The following is a 21787-nucleotide window of genomic DNA, read 5'->3' as shown; positions in this document are numbered from 1 at the left end:
ATGAGAGTTTAGTGTAGATTGTTGCTATGTATGTGCTATGCTTCAATATTCAGGGAAAAGGCAATTCTTTTTTTGTTTTGCTTTTTCCTAATAGTTTTTAAGTTCAATGAAGGAGAAATCTTTACAGAAATCACGAACTTCCCAGAAACATTAAATAAGCATTGAAAGAAAATTTTTGTGAGGTATTATTACCTGCTACAACATTATGCCAAGAGAGGAAGCCCATTACAAAAGATCACATTGTAGGATTCCAGTTACATAAGATGTTTAAATAAGCAATCCACAGACAAATTAGTGATTGCCAGAGGTTTGGGAGAATAGGAGTGAGGGGTGACTGCCATGCATGTGGGATTTCTTTTTGGGGGAATAAGAATATTCTGAAATTAGATTGAAATGATGTATTTCAACTCATTCGCTTTTCATTCTAGTTTTTTGAGTTTACAGTAGGTGAATTTTTGCAAGAATGCTCCTAACCCAGGATAAACACTTGTTTACTTTTTAAAACAAGTTTTATTGAGACATAATCACATACCAAAAATCCACTTCTTTAAAGTATATCATTTAGTAGTTTTTAGTATATTTACAAAATTGTGCAGCCATTTCCACTATTTAATTCCAGAATAGTTTCAGCAACCTACCAAGAAACCCCGTACCCATTAATGGTCACTCCCTACCCCCTCCTTGTTCCCAGCCCCTAGAATTGTTGATGTACTTTCTGTCTCTATGGATTTGCCTATTTGGGAGGTTTCACACATTGATACTAGTTTGAATTAACTGAGATCTGTTTGATATTAATATAACTCACATCTATTAACTAAGAAATGTTTATTTCTTAAGTTGATAGTGTAACTAATGTATCTATTACCAAGATAAAATGTATTTATCTCTTAAGATGATCCTTATATTCTTCAAAAAGTGAATTAAGTCAGTACAAATAGCTCCATATACTGACCATGTTTTTATAATTTGGACCTCTGGTTTTTCTCTTACTATTATTATTTTTTTGCTTATTTACTTATACCAGCGATTAAACTCAGGGGCACTCAACCACATCCCCAGCCCTATTTTGTATTTTATTGAGAGACAGGGTTTCACTGAGTTGCTTAGCACCTCGCTATTGCCGAGGCTGGCTTTGAACTCATGATCCTCCTGCCTCAGCCTCCCCAGCCACTGGGATTATAGGCCTGCACCACCACATTGGGTTCCTTACTATTATTATATGCAGAAAAAATATGCTCTTAGGATATCTTGCCGTGTGAGAGTAATGGTGAAAGTACAATTGTCCCTTAGTATCCATGGGGGATTGGTTCCAGGACCCCCACCCCAGGTCAAACCCCATGAGTTCTTGTGTCACGTATATTAAATGGCACAGTGCTTGCATACAACCTGTGCACATCCTCCTCTATACTTTAAAATGTCTCCAGGTTGCTTATACTACCTAATACAATGTATGTGCTGTGTAAATAGTTATTGCAGTGTATTCTTAGAAAATAATGACAAGAAAAAAAAAAAAAAAACAGGTACAGTTGATGTTTACTGACGAAACTTTTTTCCAAAAAATTTTAACCCACAGTTGTTGAATCCAAGGATACAGAACCCATGAATAAAGCGTGCCTACTCTTTTCCATACAGTTCCTCTTTAGTGACGAAGGGAGGAATTAGGAGAAACTTGTATAGTTTGTGAACTTAATGTCACCAACTATATCATCCTCTCCCCCTGTCCTCCCTCTTGTTTTCATAGCAACATTGACAAAAATGAATTGAGGAACAGGAAAAGCACTGCACTAGGACTTAAGAAAGCATCAGAGAAAAATGTTCCTTTTTATTACATAAGGCAATATTTTAAATAATGTTAACAGTTTAAAATGTTTTAAGTAAATACATTCTTACAATTTGCTTCCAAGTTACATTCCACTGGTTAAGAATGCTATTCCAGATTGATTATGAGAAATAGGTTTTCCCACAATGTATTTGTGGTACATGAAGTTTATCTTCATTGAAGATTAAATGTTGAATAGAGAAAGGGAAACAGGCAAAAATACGGAATGAATTTGTTGCTTTATTTCTGTTACCATGGTTACCTGACCTTAAGCCAAGCTCATGCTGGTAACAAATATATTTGTTTTAAGATTTTGCCTGTTTTTGCTATGCTGCATCCTGGATTCAGCTGAATTTTGTTTATTTTTAGCACCTCCATAACTCATTGCCACATACATTCACTCTCTAGTCCCAAAACCTTATATCAGTTTCTTCTATTTATCTGCCTTTTTCAGTACCCTAACCTTGCATTCCACCTCAGTTTTCAGATATTATTTTCTATAGCAAAGCCCTTTTCCTACTTGTGCTGGGAAAGCAAAGTTCAATGTTGTGACTTCTGTTAGTCAGTCTCTTCTTTTCCAAAAAAACACATTAATCAAAAAGCAAACAATTACTCCATGGTAAGTTTGAGAAACTCATAACCAGAATCCTGCACACTACCCCTTTTAACAGTATTTCAGATTGGGGATGTGTGCACATGTGCTCACAAACACACCCACAGAGATGGAAATGATTGGCAGACAGTAATACACATGGACCCTGAACTGTTTTCTTCTGACTACAAAATATGAAGAAATCTCAGGTCCTCTCTTTCCTAAGTGCATTCCTTTCTACATGCTGGGTTCATCCCAGGGAAAGGCAAGATGCCAATCTAACAGGCCAATCAAGTCCCATCACATTTTATCCCTCAACAACTGCAGATGAAGGCACTTTGATTTCCCCACAGCATTTGATGGTTTGCTGGCAGGGAAGATAGCAATGATCCTTTGAGGTCAAAAGGAAGTTCAATGCTCCAACTTTTCTAATCCTAGAATCTCTTTTGCTTAGTCCTGGGGGACTTTAATGTGTGAATAATCTTAAGGATCTTTGGGGCTTGTGCCTTTTAGTCACAAATCAGAGCCTAGAATCATCTGAAGAAATGGTTCTTCCTGCAGTTATTCTGTTCAGCTGGACCTCTGATAGCTCTTCTTCTACACATGGTTTCAGCTGTGCTGCAGACTTTGAAAGTACACTTAAAATATTTTATTGTCACACCAAAAAAGGGATCTTTCCTGCCCAATCCCATTCTCATGTTGCAAAATTTCTTTAATTCATAGGACAGGAAAAAAAATACATCTGAGTAAAGGTGTGGAAATGTATTTTATTTTCTCCAAATTCACCCCTCACTTATGACAAGGTATAGATCTAGCTATATGAATGATGAGTTATCCTAAATTTGGTTTATCCCATAAAGCTCAAGAATGGTTCAGATTTGACCTTTGCTTATCCTTGCTAATCCCTGAATTGAAATTAATCAGCACTTTCTGGGTGTGTAAATACCAATGACTCTTTTACACTTAAGAAAACAAGCACAGCAAAGTGATAGTCCTTTCAATGACTCAAATTGAGCAAGTTACAGAGCTGAGAACACAAAAGAGTCTTCAATCGTCTTGAGCCCCACTAAGATTCTAATGGAAACTCACTACCTCTGATTTATTGCAGAGTACTCCAAGGAAGACCTGCGATCCCTCTTCTTTCCTCAACCCTTCAGGTGATTTAAGGAAATACAAGTTTTATTTGATTACCATATACAAGAATGTACCTGTATACAAATTCACAAATGTTACATTGCACAATTTTTCAAAATTCTGGGGGAAAAGTAACTCAATAGTGATTTAAAATTTGCTACATATTTTCAGTACTAAAATAAAGGTTTTCACCAAAATTACCCCAGGCACATTTTGGCAGTTATTGTAAACATAGCATTAACAAGCCATATACCAGATGTTTGCTCCTAATGCCTGAGAGAAAATGAGTGATCAGAGGTCTATATCCACACTAATCTTTACGCTTCCCTCTGATTTTGATAGTTGACATCTCATTCATTTTTCTTATCACACTGGCATTTTATTTTGAGAGATGGGGTCTCACTATGTTGCCCTGGTTAGCCCCAAACTCCTGGGCTCAAGTGATCCTCCTGCCTCAACTTTCCAAGTAGCTGGGACCGCAGGCCTGCACCACTGTACCCAGCTTACACTGGCATTCTTGACTACCAGTTAGTAGAAACTTTTTAGATTAACATTGCTGATAGAGCCTGTCTTACTGTGGGTTTACCTGAGGTTGTCCTTGGCCTTGTGTTACCTCACCTTTACAATGGATCTCTGGTAGGCCCTTCAACAATACCTAGGAGGGATCTTGATGGCTTGATCTGGGTTAATCAGGCAGGGAAGAACAGGCATGTTTTTCTACCCACTCCTTAATCAGTTGGTGGGCAATGGCTAACTTAGGGGGCACGGAGAATGGGAAACTTTGATTCTGTTGCTGAATATAGGTGCCCTTTCTCTTTAGGGCTGCAGCCACCTCAGCATAACTAAACCAAGCAGCTGCCTCTAGTTCTCTCAGGTTCACCTGGATCTGAAAAACATAAGGAATAAACAATGTAAGGTTAGGAACTATAAAATTTAAAAATACTATGATCAAAAGTAAGAAAATGATTGCCTTGGAAGATAACACTTGGAATCTTGTTGATGTTTGGAGGCGGGGGGACTGCTGAGAGTGAGAACGAATGATGTCTACCCCAGTTCAGATACCAGGCTCTGAAGGCACAGATCTAATTTAACTTAGGATTGTACGAGACATATATAGGCACATTATCCAATCAGGTTAACATGATTGTTAAAGCATAACGAACCAGCCTATAGGTAAGCTATATGTTGAACAAAATAAACAAGCCAAGTATGCCTAAGTAATTCTGCCCAGCAATAAGTCTGAGTCAAAGGACTGGGGGGATGGCAATCTCTAGCACACAACATGAGGCAAGGCAGTGCGGGCAAGCTCACATACAGCTGGCTGGGCTGCTTGAAGAACGAGGCTTCCCCTCAGCTCGTAGCTCAGCCTCAGCAACTGCAAAGACCTTCATTCCATGGCAAGTCTTTACCATTACCTCAGTTTCTCTGTCCAGACTGTTTGGCTTACTTAGACCATGGTGTCAGCAACTGCTGTCAAATAAGCTTGAGGAATATTCCCTACAGGATCTCCAGGTTAAGTGAAACTCAATAGTTGATATGACCCAGACACAATAGAAGTACAACTAGAAATGAGACTTAAATGCATTTGATCTTTTTTTTTTTTTTTGGTGCTAGGGATTGAACCTAGGGTCTTGTACATGGAAGGCAAGTACTCTACCAACTGAGCTATATCCCCAGTCCTTAAATGCATTTGAAAAAAATAGTTTTTTTAAAAAAGATACTTTTTTTAAAAAACCCTGGAAATATAAGGCTGGGGTATATATAGCTCAGTGTTTCACATGCATGAGGCCCTATCCCCACAATTCTGGAAGTGCAAATACTAAAATATTAAGAGTAGTGGTTAACACTGAATGGTAAATTATGAATAATACTTGTTTTACTTTGTATCTCCATTGATTGTATGAGTGAATTAAAAGAGAACTTATAAATATTACTATTTTTATAAAGATTAAGGGCTAATGTTAATCAAAAGCACAGTATCTTCTTTGCAAGAGGCAAACAAATACAAACTTTGTCTACAGGAAGTCAAAACAGAATAGAATATTCTATAAAAATCAAAACACATAATGGGCAGACTTTGGCAAGCAAGGACCACAGTGCTATTGTCAGGGATGCCACAGATGAAAATGAGTAAGATGAGGTTAGTTATACATAACTTCCAAACACCTTTCAACCAGAAGTTCCTAAAATTTTATATCATTAGCCCCCAACATCCTGACTAACCTGAACAATGAGATGAATCTCAAAATTAGTCATTAAATTTGATATATGTATTTTATGGCTGTTATTGCAGGTACTATTATAATCTAAAGATGAAAGATAAAATTGTATTAGACAAATGGTTTTGAAACAACTGCAAAAGATTGAAATTGGATCCTTACATACCAGAGACCAAAAACAAAAAACCTCTCAAAATGGATTTAAGACTTAACTGTAAAACTTGAAAGTATAAAGCACTTAAAAGAAAACATAGGGAATGAGCTTCTAGACATTGGACTGAGCAATGAGTTTGTAGATAAGACACCAAAAGCCAGGCAACAAAAGCAAAAATAGGATTATATCAAGTGAAAAAGCTTCTGCACAGGAAAGGAAACAATAAAATGAAAAGGCACTCCACAGAATGGGAGGAAATATTTGCAGACCATTTATCTGATAAGAAGTTAATATCCAAAATATGTAAGGAACTCTTATAATTCAATAGCAAATAACCCAATTAAAAATGGGCAAAATGCCTAAACAGGCATTTCTCCAAAGAAGAAATACAAATGACCAAAAGGTATATGAAAAATGTTCAACAGTACTAATCACCAGGGAAATGCAAATTAAATTCATGGTGAGATATCACCTCATACCTGATAATAGCTAGAATGGCTATTATTAAAAACAACAACAACAACAAAAAAAAAAGGATAGTGAATACTGGCAAAGATGTGGGAAAAAGGGAATCCTGTACATTGCCAAGGGAAATGTAAATTGGTATAGTCACTATAGAAAACAATATGGAGAGCTGGGATCGTGGCTCGGTGGTAGAGCGCTTGCCTAGCATGCGTAAGGCCTTGGGTTTGATCGCAGCACCACACAAAAAATAAATAAATAATATAAAGGTACTGTGTCTATCTACAACAAAAAAAATTAAAAAAAGAAAAGAAAATGGACTGGGGTTGTGGCTCAGTGGTAGAGTGCTTGTCTAGTATGTGTGAGGCACTGGGTTCGATTCTTAGCACTGCATGTAAACAAAATAAAGATCCATAGACAACTTAAAAAAAGAGAGAGAGAGAGAGAGAGAAGAAAACAATATGGAGATTCATGAAAACATTAAAAATGAAATGACCATTTGATCCAGGAATCCCACGTCTGGATATATATCTAAATGAACTGAAATCTGTCTCTTGAAGGAATATCTGAACTCCTATGTTCACTGAGGTATTATTCACAATATCTAGGATATGGAAACAACCTAAATGTCCATTAAGGAATGAATAAAGAAAATGTGGCATATACAGATGATGCAATATTATTGAGTCTTAGAAAAGAAGGCAATCCTGCATTTGCCACAAGGTGATGGAGCTACAGGGCATACCAAGTGAAATAAACCAAATGCAGAAAGACAAATTCTGCATGACCTCACTTGTGGAATATAAAAGAACCAAATACATAGAAGCAAAAAGTGAAGAGGCTGGAGGGAAGGGAACATAGGGAGGCATTGGTCAAAGAATATTAAAAAAATACACAAAATATAAAATAATACACAAAATGAGTTCTGGAGACCTGTATAACATAGGGCCTATAATTAACAGAACTATGTTGAATACATTAAAATTTACTGAAAGAATAGATCTTTTGTAAATGGCTCTAATAGGGCTGTGGATATAGCTTAGTTGGTAGAGTGCTTGCTTTGCGAGCACAACGCCCTTGGTTCAATCCCCAACACCGAAAAAAAAAAAAAAAAAAAAAAGAGTAAATGGCTGTAACCACAAAAGAGAAAAAAAATAAACGGACAAGAGGAAACTTTTGGGAATGATGGATAAGTTGATGACATTCATACAGATTGATTGATGACTTCATGGGTATATTTATCTAAACACCCATCAAGTTGGATACATTAAAAATCTATAGATTTTTGTATGCTAATTATATAAAGTAGTTAAAAATAAAAAGAAATTGTCTTATGATTGATATATATGGGTAAGGTAGAATGGTGATTATGGGTTTCCTTTACTAGAATGCAAATTCCTTGAGGGTATAAATCAAATCTTACATACAATCTACACACACTGAACAAGATAGGTCCTATTTGTGGACCAGGAGATTGGATGAAGCAAAGGAAACAGCGCAGAATAAAAGAAACATAAGAATTTACCTCTGTCTGCCCTGGTTTCACGGTTGCATGACAAGCAATCATGAGTGAGCTGTTAGGAAAGGGCCAGTGCTGGGATGCAGAGTACTGCAGTCTTTCCAACTCCAATCCCACCTCCTCTGCAACTTCCCTTCGGACAGCCTCTTCCACACTTTCACCTGCAAGCATTCAGATTAATTCTGGATAGTCCTGGAGCCGGAAGATGCATCATGTTTCTGTATCATGATAGCCCATTGTGAAAAGAGTGCAAAACTGGCTCCAAGTCCCAATAAAATACTCTTGGGACTGTCCTCAATCTGAGACTTCCCAACAACAGGAATCAGACAGGAATCAGGTCTGGAGTTGGATGTTGAACTGAAGTGCTTATGCCTACTATATATATTTTTTGTTTGTTTGTTTTGTTTTGTTTTTGGTACTGGGGATTGAACCCAGGGGTGCTTAACCACTGAGCCATATCCCCAACCCTTTTTTTTATGTTTTATTTAGAGACAGGGTCTTGCTGAGTTGCTTAACTCCTCGCTAAGTTGCTGAGGCTGGTTTTGAACTTGCAATCCTCCTGCCTCAGCCTCCTGAGCTGCTGGGATTACAGGCATGTGCCACTGCATCCAGCTCCCATGATAGTTTAGTTATTTATTATGACTATATATGAGGGTGTCAATGAGAGAGGCTACTACTGACCTCAGCTTTAATAAAATCTTACTTTTCACCATTTTTAAGTTTTACTCCAATAACCTAAGAAAGAAAACAAATAACAACCCTGTAAATAAATATGGAAATCCTAGTTAGTATTATGCATGCTGAAGTATTAGAGAAAAGTGTACTAGGTCTGTAATCTGGACATCAGAAAAAAATGGATTGATGTATAGATGAATGGATATGCAAAAGTTAGTGTCATCAAAAAGCATTGACTCTAGGTAGTACAATAGAGTAGGTAGTACACTCTAGGGTGTTCACTATGTAATTCTTTTAACTAACACAATACTGGAAATTCATAGTGCCAAAAGGCAGTTTTCTTGACATGAAGAAAGAGGGTGTTTGGGATTCCAAGCACTATGGTAACAAAATGCCTACTTTTAATAAGGTTTTCTGTCCCCCACTATCACCTGTACATTCCCCACACTTCTTACCCATATCACAAAAACCTGCCAAAGCAGAATATAGTCCCTTGGGAAAGGAGCTCTGGCGGGCAAGCAGACATCGGGTCCCATCAGACACCAGAGTGATCACAACAGGTGCCATCTAGGAACGGGGAACAGAAATTAGACACTGGCATTTTGGGGCCTGCTAATTGGGCAGAAGGAATATATAATTAAGGAAGCCTTGTCCACTGAGTCACATCCCCAGTCCCTTTTTATATTTTATGTACAGGCAGGGTCTCACTGAGTTGCTTAGGGCCTTGCTAAGTTGCTGAGGCTGGCTGTGAACTCTCAATTCTCCTGTCTCAGCCTCCCCAGCTGCTGGGATTACAGGCATGTGCCACTGTGCCCAGCTAAGGAAGTGTTTCAACTGCACAGGCTTCCTTCCCCAGGATAGAGTAACTCACAGTCTTCTTGGATTATTGTCCCCTTAAACCAACCCTTACCTGTGGATAATAGATTATTTTATTGGAAGGACACACACGCTTGCTGCCAGCCATGTTCTTCTTGGTGGGCTGCCCACTTCTGCTGCAGAACTGATGGCCATCATGCCAATGGAGAAGAGACTGAGCCTAGGAACACACAGAGGGGCCTGGTTTCATTTGGAGAAAATGTGAGGTTCATCCACAATAGCACTGGTCCTAGTATCTAGAGCAATGTAGAGGGAAATGCTAATCCCTTTCCACCTCACTACCTGGAAGTGGTTACTAACTGTTTAAGATAAGGAAACTATCTGAACATATTTCCCTAATATCAGAAATATGAATAAAAGGAAGCATAAGTATATTATGAATTATTAAATAAAATTTATAAAGATAACAAACACCCACATATTCATGACCTAGCTTAAAAAGAAAATATTTTCAGTATAGTTGAACACCCCCATGTATATCTCAATAAGTTTGAGATTTTTTTCTTAACTAATAGTATTCAGAGTTTTCTTTTTAAATCAAATAGACAATGGAAATGCCAAATCAAGTGGAATCTAAAGCAGAAAGGACAAGTCATTAAGGCAATGTGAAATTATTTCTCATGCTAAAGACATGATATATGTCCTTCTGTGGGCCATTAATAATGTTTATGAGACTGACAGACTCTCTTGCCATACAGATCTGCACATCCTTAGGAGAAAAGAGCCTTGACAGCAAGTCTGCCAAAAACAGGGTTAAATAAGGAAGAAGAAGCAAACTTCTTAAAACACATTGTCCTGCCAAGGTTTGTAGGCAGGACTATGATCTGCAGAAGAAGAAATCAAATGTCACTCTAGCCTTGTGTATGCACACATGCATTTGACCATATACACAACTTTATTAAATTTCCTACTGAACTGATAAATCAACCTACTGTGAATAGCAAGGAGGAATCCACTGGATTCAGTTGAAAGAGAGCCTTCCTCAGCTCAATGAAAGACCCCTTGAGTTCTGTCTCCATTTCAGATTTTGGTAAGGAGGCTATTAAATCAGAAGAGAGAAGGAAATTAAACAAATGTCAAACTTTGCCTCTGGGTCCCTACGCAGTCTATCTTGATAGAGCAGTGTTTCCCAAACTTGCCTAATAAGACTCATCTGGGAAAAGTAGAAAAAATCTACAGGTTCTGAAGCTCCTACCTGGAGATTTTGAAGCAGCAGGTGTGGAGTGAGGCCCAGAATTCATTCATTCATTCTTTCTTTCTTTCTTTTTCTTTCTTTCTCTTTCTTTCTTTCTTTCTTCTTTCTTTCTTTCTTTCTTTCTTTCTTTCTTTCTTTCTTTCTCTTTCTTTCTTTCTTTCTTTCTTTCTCTTTCTTTCTTCTTTCTTTCTTTCTTTCTTTCTTTCTTTCTTTCTTTCTTTCCTTCTTTCCTTTCTTTCCTTTCTTTCCTTTCTTTCTTTCAACAAGCACCAGGTGATTCTTACGGTCAGGCCAGTTTGGGAAACATTAGAACATAGTATTTCTCAAGATTCTCTTCAGGGCAATAAGTCACACACTATCCCTGGAAAAGAGATGAAATGGACCTCTAAACTCCTATCTGAACCTCATTCCAGTATCATTACATTTACACCCAGATCCTTAAAGAGAAAAAAAAGTCTGACAGGAGAAGAACAGAGTCGTTCCCACATGACCACTGGAGACCCAAATCTATTTCATGGTAAAATTTTTATTTCCCTGCATTGGTAAGAGCAATAAGTATGATGTTTGAATTTCAAAACATCTCTTATAAAAGATTTAAGACTTATAAAAATGTATAAAGGTATGAAGAAAAATATAATAAACATCTGTGTACCCATCACTTAGCTTAGAAAACAAACATTAAAAATGTCCTTTATTTTCTCTTAAATGATAGAAATTTTATGTCCTTAACTTGAAAAAAGTTGAAAGTTGATCATCTTTTATATTCCTAAAACCTTTTTGAAATGATATTTTGTGAAATCTCAAAGCCTGAGAACTGCTAAGAAGTACCCACTAGAAGGTGTTATGTACCATGTGTGGAAGAGGAGCTATTCAGACCTAGATCCAGAGCAAACCATGCTTCATGCTGTTCAGAGCATCCAATCAGCACCGAATCTTCTATTCTTTGTGCATTCTGTCCAAATTTACTCAGGAGCCTTTCCAACTCTAAGAAACAGAAAGGAAAAGGGAAAACACACACACACACACACACACACACACACAACAAACAAAAATGAGTTTCAATAACATCACCATAGCCTGATGAGACTTACACGAAATCATTTACTCCAGCTTAAAGTAAGTATCCAGTTGCCCCTCAGTATCTGCAGGGGACTGATTACAGAACCACTCTCAGATACTAAAATCTGCATGTGCTAAGTCTCTTATACGAATGGTATATATTTGCATATAACCTATGTACATCCTTCCATAAACTTTAAATCATCTCTAGGTTACTTGCAATTCCCAGTACATTGCAAATGCTAAGTAAATAGTTGTTATACTGTATGGTTTTGGGGAAAATGACAAGAAAAAGTCCATACATGTTCAGCACAGGCACAATTTAAAAACATTTTTTTTTTTGTATCCACAGTTGGTTGACTCTAAGGATATGGAAGTCAACTGTACTTAAAGTCACTGCTCTGTAGCTAATTAGCTGTGTAACATTCATTGATCTAATAATTTTAACTTCTTTGGGACTCCATTTTTTCAACAGCAATTTGAAGGATTTACACCAAAGAAGGAATTCTGTGTAACTATTACTCTATGATTGTATGAGTAAACAAGGAACATACCACTTCATTCAGAATATGAGTGACAGTCAACCACTTTAGGCAACGAAAAAAGATGTTCAGTGCCATCGGAGTCCTTCTATTTGTCAGAAACTACCTATGCAAGTACTCCAACATCTGACCCATGAGAGAAATTTACTGGCAATGTATTCAGAAGTTACCTTACAGTGTGAAAGCACCAGGAAAACCACTCCAGATGCGGGAACACACACAAGAGATTTTATTAAGCAGACAAGCAGAGTGCCTGCCCTCAAGGGTGAGAAAAAGAGAGTGAGTGGCGGGGGAGCTATTCTTAAGTAGTGGAAGTTTGAGGTCTAATAACAATCTGACCAATGACTGACGAGGAAGTTCGCAGGCTAGCAATCTAGGAAGGTAGTGAGTTATCTTGATTGTTCACAGTCAGTAACAATCTAGGCTGTAAAATGGTGTAGGGGGGCAGAATCAAGGGAGAAATGACTGCAGCCTTGTTAACCCATTTTCCCTTCACAGTGACTTGTTATATTTATGTATCAATATAAAACTGAAAGTTAATATTTGAATATCTAATCCCAGCTGGTGCTGTGGCATAGGCTTGTAGTTCCAGGTACTCAGGAGGCTGACACAGGAGAATTGTTTGAGCCTAGGTTGAGCCAACCTGGGTAACATAGTGAGATATTGAGATCCCACTTAAAAAAAAACCAAAAACAAAAAACCCACCAAATCCCAACAGCTTAGATATTTCTATTTATATACACTAAAAACAATTTTTTTGGGGGGGTACAAGGGTTTGAACTCACCAGAGGCACTCAACCATGGAGCCACATCCCAGCCCTATTTTGTATTTTATTTAGAGACAGTGTCTCACTGAGTGGCTTACCGTCCCATTTTTGCTGAGGCTGGCTTTGAACTTGTGATCCTCCTGTCTCAGCCTCCTAAGGCACTGGGATTACAGGTGTACACCTCTGTGCCCCGCAAAACAAATTAATTTCAATTCTCTTTAAATTTTGATCTTCTAGTAAAAATGAAGGAAGGATGCAAATCTTAAACAGTAAAACAACTACAACTCTGTGGAGGCTGGAAATTACCAGTGTAAGGCAGAGGTTGGCAAATATCCTCTGTAAAGAGATACTAATTATTTCAGGCTTTGTGAGTCACAACTACTCAGTTGCCATTGTATGGCAAAAGTAGTCATTGACAGTATGTCAACAAATGAGTGTAGCTGCATTCCAATAAAATTTTATTTACATGGGTTGAGGATGTTGTTCAATGGCAGAGTGTGTTCAGCATGCGTGAGACCCTGGGTTCAATCCCCAGCCCTGACAAAACAAATGTTTTTACAAAAGAGGCAGCAGGTTCCATTTGACAGCAATTTTGTTGACCTCTGCTTTAAAGCATTAGAGGTTCCTATCATCACCTACTATTTGGTCAACTAATGTTGTCCATACAATATATGATTAATTGGCACAAGCAGCTATAAAAGCTTGAGACACAGCTGTTTGAAAAATATGTATTCTAAAGTTCAAGGATATTTCTCTGAGATCTAATATGAACTGAGTTCTGCTTAGTGGCCACAGGCTGGTCTACTCCACAGGTCTGCATTGGGCTTACCTGATAGGCTAAACCGAGGGACCAGGTATCGATGTTCTGATGTCTGAAGCAAAGGAGCCAGGCTGTGAAAGAGGTAAAATGTTCCTGTCTGCTGGGCTTTTTTGCATGCATCATCATCTTCTTTCAGTTCAAATAAATACCTGAATTTGGGAAATAGTTAAGACATTACAAGACCATACTTACTAGCATAGCATATATTTTTGAGAATTCTGTTGGTAATTTTCCTTTACTTATTTTATTTGCATTCTAATGCGCTCTAAAAAGGATCTGAGGTGGCTAGAGGCAATCACTGCTTCCCTCCTTCCTTCCACTGCATCCCTTGCCCATACTTCTGTGGTTGCACTGTCGTACTCTCTGTTCATTTGTCTCCCCTGGAAGACTTTAATCTTCTTAAGGGCAGAGTCTGCCTTTCTCAGCTCTGCATCTCCGTGATTAGCATGTTGAATGACTCAATTTGATAAATATTTATTGAACTGAATTTCAAGGGTTATAAATATTTACTGAATGAACCTCAAGGAACTTTGCCAATATTACACTGTGAGGCAAGAATTTACAGGCAGTGGAGTGAAAGGAAAACAGGTGTCATGATGAAACACCAACCAAAGAAGACCTAGAGAAGGGAGCAGACTTGATCACTGCAGACAAGGAGCAGGCACTATACCTTCAGGAGCTTTCATTCAGTCTGGTAAAGACAAGGAACACCTTTTTCTTTGGTGCACCCTTGCTTTGAACATCTAGCTCCAAAGGTAGACACCATTAGCTGCTTATCTGTATTGAAGGGACCACTGATGAAGCCTATACTTGATTTGTTTAATGAGGACAATATTTTCAGTAGCCAAAGTAAAAAATGTGGGAAAATGAACATCCCTTTATTGATTTCTCAAAAGAGATAAAATGGAATTCTAGGCTTTTCCAATACCTTCATTAAGGGTGGTCTGAATCTATTCCTTCAAGATTCTCAGGAACTGAGTCAGGGCTCACATGATTCAGTGGAGACTGAGTGAGGATTCTTCTTTGGGCCTTGGAATTAGCCATTTTTGCCTATCAAAAACTCTAAAACACTCGTAGGCATATGGCATATTTTGTCCAGAAAGTGGACAAAAAGTGATACTTTCTGTAGGATCTGGGAATATCTGTAACATTAGGAGGCAGAGTTGGCTTAACAGTGACAGTACAAAGCAAAATGACAAACACATCCCAGTAGCCATTTTTACAAACCTACTTTGATGGTGTGATAAAAAGAAGTAAAATGAGCTCCTTAAAACTAGAAGACAAAAGAAACCAGATCTTTTATGACCTGTGATATTTTAAAACTCATTTTGAGTGACTGAAGTGGGGGTGGGGAGTAAAGACTCCATGTTTGTCAAAGGAGAGCCACCAAGAAGTTAACAAATATAAAAAATGGGACAAACACTGTCACCTTCCCAAAAGAGTAAGAGTGGTACAACCTGTGCTCTGACCCCATGATCCTAAAAAGCAAAATATTCACAAAAACACCCAGGTTAAGATCTTAAACCCTGGCCTCACTGGAACTGGAACTAAAGTTCAAAAGTTCTTCATTCTCTTATCAGTGAAGAACTCTGTTTTAAAAAAATTCATTTTCTTCCTTTCATTATAATAGCATGCAAGTCAATATACTAAGATTATACCAAGAAAACTTTAACCATTTTTTCTTCTTATGCCTGTAAAAAAATAGTCATTCTTTAAAAATTAGAAAATACAATTATCGATTTTTTTAAAAAGGGAAATAATCAGCAATCCTACCAGAGATGATCACTATTTGTACTTTGGAATTCTTCAAACTATTAATATTATATATATATATGTTTTATATATGTATGTATATTTAGAATCAAACATACATACTCATTTGTAGCCTTTTCCCTGAATTTATATAAACATTTTTTACATCATAACGTATTCTTATAGACTTTTATTCTTTTCTCATGCTTTCAATTCATTTTAAAGACATTTAATCACTTTAAGATTTTCATTTCCTAGACTCTGCTCAGTAATTTTGTTATTATTTTTGGAGTCTCAGTTTAAGAAGCACAAACATCTAAATATCTAAAAATATCCAAAAAAAATTGCAATTTTGTTGTTTGTTCACTCTTGCTCATGAAGGATTTAATGCTTATGAGCCTATAAGTTTTGCACTAGGCACTCAATTTTGGCAAGGTTACCTGGAGACCCTGGTTATATGTGTCTTGCCCTGAAAGGTTTTACATTTGATTTTCGAGGTGTCCCAAGAGTAATAGCAGTCCAGTATTACTACTAAAATTCCTTTATTAAGTGGGGGTTCTTGGGCTGTACCACAGAGACTGCATACATTTAAACCCTGAAACTATGAGAGTAGGTAGTGATTTCAAATGTCTCCAGTCTAAGAAAAAAAATTATTTTGTCATCTTCCTGTGTGATTGTAGATTTCTATTTTCTTTTTTTTTTATTGTAAACAAATGTGATACATGTTGTTTCTCTGTTTGTACATGGCTAGATTTCTATTTTCTAGTCTGCTTTTTGCTGAAGGTTAGTTCTTTTGCAGGGAGGAAGGTATTGGAGTTATCTACATTATATTCAGGAAAGTTCACGAAATATTACTCAATATAGTTCTTAATGTGTTTATTATTCCATCTCTGCATATACTTTAAATTTGACTCCTCCCTTATTGTTCATTCATTAATACTTCAGCATCTACTATGCACTGTTTTATGTACTAAGGATACCACAGTAGAAGAGATGAAGAAGTCTTCTCTGTGGTTTTTTTTTTTGTTTTTTTGGTTTTTTTTTTTGGTGGTACTGGGGATCACAACCAGGCCTCACTCATGCCAGGAAATTGCTCTACCCCTGGGCCACATCCTTAGCCCCAAAATCTTAACAGAATTTATATTCAAGGTGTGAGATATTTTAGGTATTTTAGATATATTGGAAATTTCATTTGTTTAAAATCTTTTCAATGGTAAGTAATTTACATTGAACATTCTTATTGGTAATTTTATCATATATCTTTAATCCTCAAAATGGGATTTTGAGATGTTTTGATTTCATAACTTATTAGGCCAAAAACAGAATAATCAGAGCTCAGATTGGTCAAAACTTACCGAGTCTTAGTGACATAGGTTGACAGCAGCCTATAGCAACAAAAGGATTTTCCTCTGAAAGCTATTCTACAATACAGAGACATTGTCAGATCCCTAGAGAAAAAAGGAGTTAAAAAAAATTAAGGTAATGAATCATCAAGAGTTATATTTTAAGCCAGGTTAGGATGGCTTTGCAATATTAAGAGAAACTAAATAAGAGTCAGGTGATCTGGCTTCTCCATTGCACTTCCACCACTAACTAGCCACAGGACCTCAAATTCTCAGTGCTTCTCTCTTAATCTACAAAATTGAAATTAGTTCTACCAAGCTGATAAGTTAGGAGAATCACCTGATTATCCTTCGTATTGCGAAATTGTTGCAGGGAGGTGGCTGCCAGGCCATGGCCTACATCTCCCTCCTTCCTTGCATGTGAGTAGAGCCAAGGCTGGGCCCTAACAGTTGAATATGAGTGGAAGTGATGTGTCCCTTCTAGCCAGAAGCAATCAAGAAATGGGTATGCCTTTTCCATTCTCTTTTTCTCCTTCTCCTTGTAAGACTCCACAGGAAAAGGATCGATTAGATCGTGAAGCTGGATCCTTGATTCACACATGGAGAAAAGCTGTCCACTGACAACAGATTCTCCATGTTGGATTTTTATGATTTAGAAATAAATTTCTACGACATAGAGACTGAGGGATGTAGCTCAGCGATGGAGCACTTGCCCAATGTGCATAAGCCCTAGATTTAATCTTCAGCACTACAAGAAAATAAATAAAAATTTCTGCCATATTAAGTCACTGAAATGCTTCATTTTATTTTTACTTTTTGGTGTTGGGGATTGAAACCAAGCCTTGTGCAGGGAGCATGTACTCTGCTGCTGAGCTATATGCCTGGTCATTGATTTTTTGTTTTTCTTTGATAGAATCTTGCTGTGTTGCCTAGGCTGACCTTGAACTCCTAGGCTCAAGTGATTCTCCTACCTCTGCCTCCCAAATAGCTGGGACTACAGGCACACACCACTGCATCTGGCTTGGGTACTGAAAATTTGAAGTTTATTTATTACAATGTTAGGCATTACTCTAATTAAAAGATCATATAACAAGCCTAGGATATCTCCAGAGTAATGAAACTAAATATCTCAGAATACATAAAAGCCAACATCCTTCTGAGAATGAGGTTGGAGGAAATTCTGTAGATAGATAGGAAAAATTTAAAATCATTGCCATTAGGAAAATATTTCAAAAGACAGCTATATATATTCACATGGATCCCACTCAGTTTGTAGCTCATTGGAAGAGGGGGAAAAAATCTGTATCTGAAGCCATTCTTCAAAACATGGTTCCTTTTATTATTTATTTTTTCCATGCTGGGGATTGAACCCAGGGCCCAGGGCATGCTAAGAAAGCACTCTACCACTAAGCTGCATCCATGGCTCCCAGGGTTCCTTTTAAATTGTATATCAGTAGTATTTTCTTCCCCATGAAAAGTACCTTTCACATTAACAGGAAAAAAAAATCAAATCAAGAACTTCTGAAAAAAATGAGAAAATCAGTACAGCTAAGTAACAAGCCATTCCTTTAATTGTGCTCAAGGGACACAAGCTTTGACCCTAACCTACCAAGGAACAAGTAAAGTTCAGGCCTACTTCTTGCTTGCATAATTATGAGTCAGTGGTGACTAATCCTTGGATAGTTTCAGATGCAATCTATGTCCTAGGCAAGGGTAAAATATATTTAGCAATGGGAGTCAACTAAGCATTTATTGAATACTGACTTTGCACAGGGTCTCTTAAGGAGCACAAAAATGTACAGGATGAAAACCCCTACCTTCAAGAAACTTTAGCAGAGAGAGAACACAAATACTTAACTTTCACAGAAGACAATATGTGATATGGGGATTGCAAAGCACTCTTTGAGACAGTTAAACATAAAATCCCCATTTTAATAACTTGTGTGATATATTAGGAGAAATGTATTTGAAGTCAATATTTCTGGTTCATATACAACTCAGAAAATGTAAATTGAAATAACATTTTTAGAGATTAATTTAGGAACATCTAAATAAGTATACCTTTTACCTAACAATTCCACTTCTAGGAATTTATCCTAGGAGGAGAAGGACATGTATAAGAATGTTCAAAAATTATGATGAAATGGAATAACACACTTTGCTGTTAAAAAGAGAATAATATAACAAGAAAATTTATGTAGTAATAGGGAAGTTTCTTCAGAATATATCATTAAGTAAGAAAAGCACAGGGGGCAATAGGAGATGTGGGTCAAAAGTAGTAAGGATAAAACTTTAGACAGGATAATTAAGTTAGACAGGATATTAAATTCTGGAGATCTATTGTATCTCATGATGACTATGGTTAATGTATTGTATATATGAAAATTACTAAGCAAATAGATCTTAAATGTCCTGACTACAATTAAAAAAAAATCACAAGTATGTGAGGTAATGAATACATTAATTAGTTTGATTTAATAACTTCATAATGAATATATGTATCAAAATTATGTGATGCATATATACATATATAATTTTATTATGTTATAATAATATTATATATGTAGTTTTTATTTGCCAATTATACCTTAAGCTGGAGGGGGGAAAAAAAGTAAGATTTGGTTGGTCAGCAGGATCTAATGAATTTATAAAGAAATGGACATATACATACATATTCCAGAGTACATAATTTATTTGTGTATTTGTTTACATTTTTCAAATGACTAGAAGTATACATACCAAACTCTTAACATTGACTAATTTGAGGGAGAGGAAAGGAGATAAAGGCTGAAAGGGGTACTTGTAAACTTTAATTTATTCATTATGTACATATTCCTTTAACCATATGTACATATTCCTTTTTTTTTTTGTGGTGCTGGGGATTGAACCCACGGCCCTGTGCTTGTACTTGCCAGGAAAGCACTCTACCGAGTGAGCTATCTCTCCAGCCCCCATATTCCTTTATTCTTTTATTTAAATTAAAGAAAGTATCATAAAATAGTAGTTCCGAGGACTAATTGGTCAATGAGGCTAATTTCTAAGCCACTGTTACTGGAAATACCTCACCATATTCTGTTAGCTAAAGGGAATTCCTTTAGAATATTTTCTGGATCCCAGGAACTTCAAGAACTATTTGGTTGTGGTTCTAACTACTGACGAATCTGTGTGGCCCACTGTACTTGGCTGTCTGAAGTTTTGCTTAGTCTCTGCTACCAGGTTAACCTTAGCCAGGGGTGAATTATCATGGCTGACTTGACTTTTGTTTTTGCTTTTTAAAGTACATAGCCTTATGGAGATGAAAAGTAATATTATGGGGCTGGGGAGATAGCTCAGTTGTCAGAGTGCTTGCCTCATAAGCCCAAGGCCCTGGGTTCAATCCCCAGCACCGCAAAAAAAAAAAAAAAAATAATAATATTATGTTCATCAAAAACTAACAAATGATGAGGTAGAACCTTAAGATTAACAATTTCTCTGTCCCTCTGAAATCAATGATTCACACACATTTCTCATTCTGTTCATCTTTCCAGAAGAAGAATTAATTTATAAAACCCAAGAGCATGACATAAAAAGCTATCTCAAATCTTTATATTACTGTCACCAAGAAGAGGTCAAGACTCTTGTGTTTGGGAGACACCTTTGGAGAGGGTTCATCTATCTTGGCATGACTGTGGACCTCAAACAGATGGGGAAGTATGCAAAACTGAGGAAGCACTAGGGTACAGATTTCAAGGTCTTATGACTTGCTTTCTAAAAGATCGTTTTTTCTCCTTTAACTCAAAAATCAAGGAAAAGGGTGAGAAGTTAACAAATTCTATTTTTAAACAACCCTTCAAAGAGGTATCAGAAAGTGATGAACTGTAGTTAATGAGATAGCTTCACAAGTGCAAAACTGGTCATTCCCCTGGTTTTTGCAAGACAGAGGGGAGACTAACCTAAGTTGTAAAACGCTGTAACCAAGAGCTTTTATTAAGTTCTAATTATGTCTCCCTATAAAATCCTTCTTGCACTTAGAACCTGAACAAGTTTCTGTTCTACTGTACTCACTCTGAATTCTTTTGGGGGTGCCTTCCTAGGCCTCAAGAATCGTCAGAAACCAGCAAACTCCAAATGTTCAAGTTCAAACAGTTTTCCTTCCCTGGAGAGACCATTGCTGTTTCTGCCACACCTCCCAGAATCCTCCTAAAGATGCACTCTGGGAAATGTTATTTAATCCCTAGGTCTGATAAAGTTATCTATGGTTGTCAAAAAGCATACTTTTGCCACACTTCCCAGAGTTCTCCTAAGAGATGCACTCTGGGAACTGTAGTTCAATTCCAAGGCATGGAACTGTGTTTTCCAACTGCAAAGTTAACCACGATCTTGTTGACAAATTTCTAAGATCTTAACACCAAGAGAAATACCATGTGCGGAAAAAGTAAAGTGGCATTATATCCATTTTTAAATAACAAAATGATAAAGTTATAAATCCACCCTGAAACACAGAATTGCATACATTATGGGGATAGGGCAAAGGGGAGTGGGAATCAGGTAACTTTAACCTCTCTTTTTTTCTAATTCTATTTCTGTCCGCTTTAGAGCTAGTTCTAACATTTCTTGAAATTCTGTTAAATTAAAAATATAGGGAACTGGATTGTAGCTCAGTGGTAGAGCGCTTGCTTCACACATGTGAGGTACTAGGTTCAATTCTCAGCACCACATTAAAAAAAATAAAGGTATAAAAAAGTTTTTAAAAAATACAGGATTGGGGGCTGGGGTTATGGCTCAGCAGTAGAGTACTCATGTAGCGTGTGTGAGGCACTGGGTTTGATCCTCAGCACCACATAAAAATAAATAAATTAAAGGTGTCCACCCACAACCAA

At 37.0% G+C, this 21787-nt stretch overlaps 1 protein-coding gene across 4 annotated transcripts; it reads right to left on the bottom strand.

Annotated features, from left to right (window-relative positions):
* Nucleotides 1-1143: 1143 nt before the first annotated feature.
* On the bottom strand, nucleotides 1144-21104 carry Nudt13 (nudix hydrolase 13). 4 transcript variants are annotated; one of them, XM_047554595.1, is made up of 9 exons: nucleotides 20973-21104; nucleotides 16941-17033; nucleotides 13843-13982; nucleotides 11495-11629; nucleotides 10383-10489; nucleotides 9485-9610; nucleotides 9030-9141; nucleotides 7906-8060; nucleotides 1146-4431 (listed from the first exon to the last, which is right to left on the bottom strand). In XM_047554595.1, the coding sequence occupies exons 2-9, from the start codon at nucleotides 17021-17023 to the stop codon at nucleotides 4231-4233; spliced, it is 1059 nt and encodes a 352-aa protein (XP_047410551.1). In that variant the 5' UTR covers nucleotides 17024-17033; nucleotides 20973-21104; the 3' UTR covers nucleotides 1146-4230. The 4 variants fall into 4 exon arrangements, with proteins under 4 accessions (XP_047410552.1, XP_047410554.1, XP_047410551.1 ...); XM_047554598.1 differs by lacking the exon at nucleotides 20973-21104 and having other exon boundaries at nucleotides 1145-4431; nucleotides 16941-17027; XM_047554597.1 differs by lacking the exon at nucleotides 9030-9141 and having other exon boundaries at nucleotides 4294-4431.
* Nucleotides 21105-21787: the final 683 nt, after the last annotated feature.

The sequence above is a fragment of the Sciurus carolinensis genome, chromosome 5 (assembly GCF_902686445.1).
Source record: "Sciurus carolinensis chromosome 5, mSciCar1.2, whole genome shotgun sequence".
NCBI lineage: Eukaryota > Metazoa > Chordata > Mammalia > Rodentia > Sciuridae > Sciurus > Sciurus carolinensis.
The sequence above is the reverse complement of the archived record's forward strand: the minus strand, read 5'-3'. Positions and strand labels throughout refer to the sequence as shown.

What these genes read in the sequence shown, in the direction of transcription:
- Nudt13 (XM_047554595.1), bottom strand. Translation starts at nt 17,023, where the DNA reads ATGTCTCTGTATTGTAGAATAGCTTTCAGAGGAAAATCCTTTTGTTGC. An exon ending in ATTCCTCCTTGCTATTCACA is followed by an intron (nt 9,611 to 10,382) that starts GTAGGTTGATTT and finishes GTGTGTTCCTAG; the next exon opens with GCTCAGTCTCTTCTCCATTG. An exon ending in TGAAACCAGGGCAGACAGAG is followed by an intron (nt 4,432 to 7,905) that starts GTAAATTCTTAT and finishes TATGTTTTTCAG; the next exon opens with ATCCAGGTGAACCTGAGAGA.